Source organism: Entelurus aequoreus, linkage group LG03 (assembly GCF_033978785.1).
Source record: "Entelurus aequoreus isolate RoL-2023_Sb linkage group LG03, RoL_Eaeq_v1.1, whole genome shotgun sequence".
Classification (NCBI taxonomy): domain Eukaryota; kingdom Metazoa; phylum Chordata; class Actinopteri; order Syngnathiformes; family Syngnathidae; genus Entelurus; species Entelurus aequoreus.
In genome coordinates, this window is record NC_084733.1 from 85,355,619 (window position 1) to 85,360,618 (window position 5,000).

Below are 5,000 nucleotides of genomic sequence, written 5' to 3' on the forward strand. Positions count from 1 at the left end.
TGAACAGTTTGAAGTTGGAACGGTTTGAATCGGGTGGAAAAATGTGGAAGGAGTAGTCTCCAGAAAAAAGGGTGGAAATAGGGCTTTGGAAAACCAGGAATTCTGGAAAATCCTGGACATTTTTTTGAACTTGGAAAAAAGGTAGTTTAAATTTCCAGGATGGTGGAATGTGTTTAATAGGTTGAAAAATGTGGAAATGGTGCAAGTTTCAAAAATGTCCAATTCATGTTGAATGGGAAAAATGTCCCGGAAAAACCTGGAATTCTGGGAAATCTGAGAATTTTTGGAATGTTGTCAAGGGAAAGCCCCGCGATTCCCGAATAGGCTGAACAGTTTGAAGTTGGAACGGTTTGAATCGGGTGGAAAAATGTGGAAGGAGTAGTCTCCAGAAAAAAGGGTGGAAATAGGGCTTTGGAAAACCAGGAATTCTGGAAAATCCTGGAAATTTTTTTGAACTTGGAAAAAAGGTCGTTTAAATTTCCAGGATGGTGGAATGTGTTGAAGGTGGAATGGTTTGAATAGGTTGAAAAATGTGGAAATGGTGCAAGTTTAAAAAATGGCCAATTCATTTTGAATGGGAAAAATGTCCCGGAAAAACCTGGAATTCTGGGAAATCTGAGAATTTTTGGAATGTTGTCAAGGGAAAGCCCCGCGATTCCCGAATAGGCTGAACAGTTTGAAGTTGGAACAGTTTGAATCGGGTGGAAAAATGTGGAAGGAGTAGTCTCCAGAAAAAAGGGTGGAAATAGGGCTTTGGAAAACCAGGAATTCTGGAAAATCCTGGAAATTTTTTTGAACTTGGAAAAAAAGTAGTTTAAATTTCCAGGATGGTGGAATGTGTGGTTGAAAAATGTGGAAATGGTGCAAGTTTCAAAAATGTCCAATTCATTTTCAATGGGAAAAATGTCCCGGAAAACCTGGAATTCTGGAAAATCTGGGAATTTGTGGAATTTGTCAAGGGAAAGCCCCGCGATTCCCGAATAGGCTGAACAGTTTGAAGTTGGAACGGTTTGAATCGGGTTGAAAAATGTGGAAGGAGTAGTCTCCAGAAAAAAGGGTGAAAATAGGGCTTTGGAAAACCAGGAATTCTGGAAAATCCTGGAATTTTTTTGAACTTGGAAAAAAAGTAGTTTAAATTTCCAGGATGGTGGAATGTGTTTAATAGGTTGAAAAATGTGGAAATGGTGCAAGTTTCAAAAATGTCCAATTCATTTTCAATGGGAAAAATGTCCCGGAAAACCTGGAATTCTGGGAAATCTGGGGAATTTGTCAAGGGAAAGCCCCGCGATTCCCGAATAGGCTGAACAGTTTGAAGTTGGAACGGTTTGAATCGGGTTGAAAAATGTGGAAGGAGTAGTCTCCAGAAAAAAGGGTGAAAATAGGGCTTTGGAAAACCAGGAATTCTGGAAAATCCTGGAATTTTTTTGAACTTGGAAAAAAAGTAGTTTAAATTTCCAGGATGGTGGAATGTGTTTAATAGGTTGAAAAATGTGGAAATGGTGCAAGTTTCAAAAATGTCCAATTCATTTTCAATGGGAAAAATGTCCCGGAAAACCTGGAATTCTGGGAAATCTGGGGAATTTGTCAAGGGAAAGCCCCGCGATTCCCGAATAGGCTGAACAGTTTGAAGTTGGAACGGTTTGAATCGGGTTGAAAAATGTGGAAGGAGTAGTCTCCAGAAAAAAGGGTGAAAATAGGGCTTTGGAAAACCAGGAATTCTGGAAAATCCTGGAATTTTTTTGAACTTGGAAAAAAAGTAGTTTAAATTTCCAGGATGGTGGAATGTGTTTAATAGGTTGAAAAATGTGGAAATGGTGCAAGTTTCAAAAATGTCCAATTCATTTTCAATGGGAAAAATGTCCCGGAAAACCTGGAATTCTGGGAAATCTGGGGAATTTGTCAAGGGAAAGCCCCGCGATTCCCGAATAGGCTGAACAGTTTGAAGTTGGAACGGTTTGAATCGGGTTGAAAAATGTGGAAGGAGTAGTCGCCAGAAAAAAGGGTGGCAATAGGACTTTGGAAAACCAGGAATTCTGGAAAATCCTGGAATTTTTTTGAACTTGGAAAAAAGGTAGTTTAAATTTCCAGGATGGTGGAATGTGTGGTTGAAAAATGTGGAAATGGTGCAAGTTTCAAAAATGTCCAATTCATTTTCAATGGGAAAAATGTCCCGGAAAACCTGGAATTCTGGGAAATCTGGGAATTTGTGGAATAGGCTGAACAGTTTGAAGTTGGAACGGTTTGAATCGGGTGGAAACGTGGAAGGTAGAGCACGCTAAAATCTGGAGAAGAAGAAGAAGAAATTGAAGAATAAATAGATGAAATTTGGTGTAGAAAACTATATTGAAAATATTTTTTCAATATTTGTGTGAATGCTCCAAAAAATTCACACAAATATTGAAAAAATACGTGAATAATAAACGCCACATAAATATATTTACTCACCTGCAATAGCGTTGGAGTTCAATGTGCAGCGCCCTCTGCTGGCTTTAGAGTGGCACTGCATCATGTGGCTAGAATGCCCTTTTCACACAGCGTTGCCAGACGTTCGATAACTCCACTTTGTACTATCCATTTTTAAAAAAAATCCAATATCGTATGATAATCCGATTCCTTAATCGTCTCATGGTCAAACTGTTGATGTTTTTGTTTTATTATGTCCTTAGCAACGTTAAAACGGACATTTCCCTCATCATACAAGAGTTTTAGGTACCTTCCGGTATTTCTGTTTCTCGCACCTGGCAACACCGCTGTCACGTGACTGCGCACACACACCTGTCACGTTTACCGAAGTTGCATTCAATGACCAAATGCCAACGTCACGGGTGACGTCACCATTACAATGTAGTATCCTAGCAACCGGGACTTATTTTGCAAGAACGCTGAAAGTTCGGCGATTATCTTCGACATCGCAATATTAAATTTGGTGATATTTGCGACCGTTGGCGTGCATGTAAACGGATTCCTTTTTGCAGGCTTTTCGCGGGATGTGTGCAGGTAAAAAAAAATAAAAAAAAATGCCCTGACGATCGTTGCTTTGTGTCGCTCGCTGACGCAGCTCGGCTCCGAGGAAGGTGCGGTGCAGTAAAGTTATTTAAAACAAAATATATATATATAAAAATATAAAAAAAAGTCCTCCACATGACTTCGTTGACTTTTGTCGCTCAGCCTTTGTATTTCTTTGACCAGGTGGGCTCTGCAGGCTACACGCAGTCATTGAACGTCACTTGAATTAAAATTAAAGGTGCCTTTTTTTCTTTCTTTTTTTTTTGCAGCCTGCAGGACCACTGAGAATAAGAAGGTTGAAAGTTTTTCTGGATACAAATCTAGAGGAGCAGAAAGACAAAAGGTATGTCACAGCAGGAAACTAGACCAATGGTTATGTGCAAAACAACCTAATAAGATGTAATGCAACAATACTGCATGTTGTTATTATTGTTGTGTAGCCGACAGCTGCATCCTACTGAAAACTTTTTCTAGTTTTTGAAGGACTTTCTTCATGGAAAATTAATCATTACAATCGAAACTGAGACAATTATTGTTTTTGGTGCAACTTGTGTATATTTGGATCTCATCATATTGTGCCATTGAAAAGTAATGAGGATAGAAAAATTACATTTTCAAAAATAATAATAAAAAATACACACACATATATATATATATATATATATATATATATATATATATATATATATATATATATATATATATATATATATATATATATATATATATATATATATATATATATGTCGAGGTCACTGTGGTTTATCCAATATACAGTTTAAACTCCCCTGAAGTTAAAGTTAAAGTACCAATGATTGTCACACACACACTAAGTGTGGTGAAATGTGTCCTCTGCATTTGACCCACCCCCTTGTTCACCCCCTGGGAGGTGAGGGGAGCAGTGAGCAGCAGCGGTGGCCGCGCCCGGGAATCATTTTTAGTGATTTAACCCCCGATTCCAACCCTTGATGCTGAGTGCCAAGCAGGGAGGTAATGGGTCCCATTTTTTTATGGTCTTTGGTATGACTCGGCCGGGTTTTGAACTCACAACCTACCGATCTCAGGGCGGACACCCTAACCACTAGGCCACTGAGTAGGTGAAGAGCAGGGAAACTTGCGAAACAGGCTTGTAGGGATGAAATAGCTTCCGTGTTTTTTTCCTGACCTAACTTGTGTATATATATATATATATATACTGTATATTTCAAAAATACCAATAAAACGTTTTAAAAAATAATAATACATATATATTTTTTTAGTATTTTTGAAAACTGTGTTTTTTAAACATTTTATATATATATATATATATATATTTTATATAAATATATATATATTTATATATATTTATATATATATTTATATATATATTTACTCGAACCACTAGGCCACTGAGTAGGTGAAGATCAGGGAAACTTGCGAAACAGGCTTGTAGGGATGAAATAGCTTCCGTGTTTTTTTCCTGACCTAACTTGTGTATATATATATATATATATATACTGTATATTTCAAAAATACCAATAAAACGTTTTAAAAAATAGTAATACATATATATTTTTTTAGTATTTTTGAAAACTGTGTTTTTTAAACATTTTATATATATTTATGTATATTTTATATCTACTGTAATTTTTTTATTAGTATTTTTGAAAATGTGATTTTTAATTTTTTTTATCCTTTGTAAAGTTTAGTAAAATTATGCTTTTTATCAAATGGAATACATTTTAAAAAATATCAATACAATACATATTTAAAAATAATCATGCATACATAATATATGTATGTATACATATACTGTATGTATATATTTGTATGTTATATATATGTGTATATATACATGTATATGTGTGTATATTAATATATATATATATATATATATATATATATATATATATATATATATATATATATATATATATATATATATATATATATATATATATATACATACATACATACATATATATATATACATACAGTATATATACATATATCTG

At 35.1% G+C, this 5,000-nt stretch overlaps 1 protein-coding gene across 2 annotated transcripts in view; it reads left to right on the plus strand.

Moving 5' to 3' along the window:
* Positions 1 to 5,000, plus strand: part of LOC133647017 (uncharacterized protein C3orf20-like) — an 85,171-nt gene that overhangs the window by 42,956 nt on the left and 37,215 nt on the right. For both annotated transcript variants that reach the window (XR_009825412.1, XM_062043056.1), the window contains exon 5: positions 3,276 to 3,349. Coding sequence is in view for 1 of the 2 variants with exons in the window: in XM_062043056.1 (XP_061899040.1) it covers positions 3,276 to 3,349 (74 nt within the window). In the remaining variant the exon portion in view is untranslated. The remainder of the gene's footprint in view (positions 1 to 3,275; positions 3,350 to 5,000) is intronic.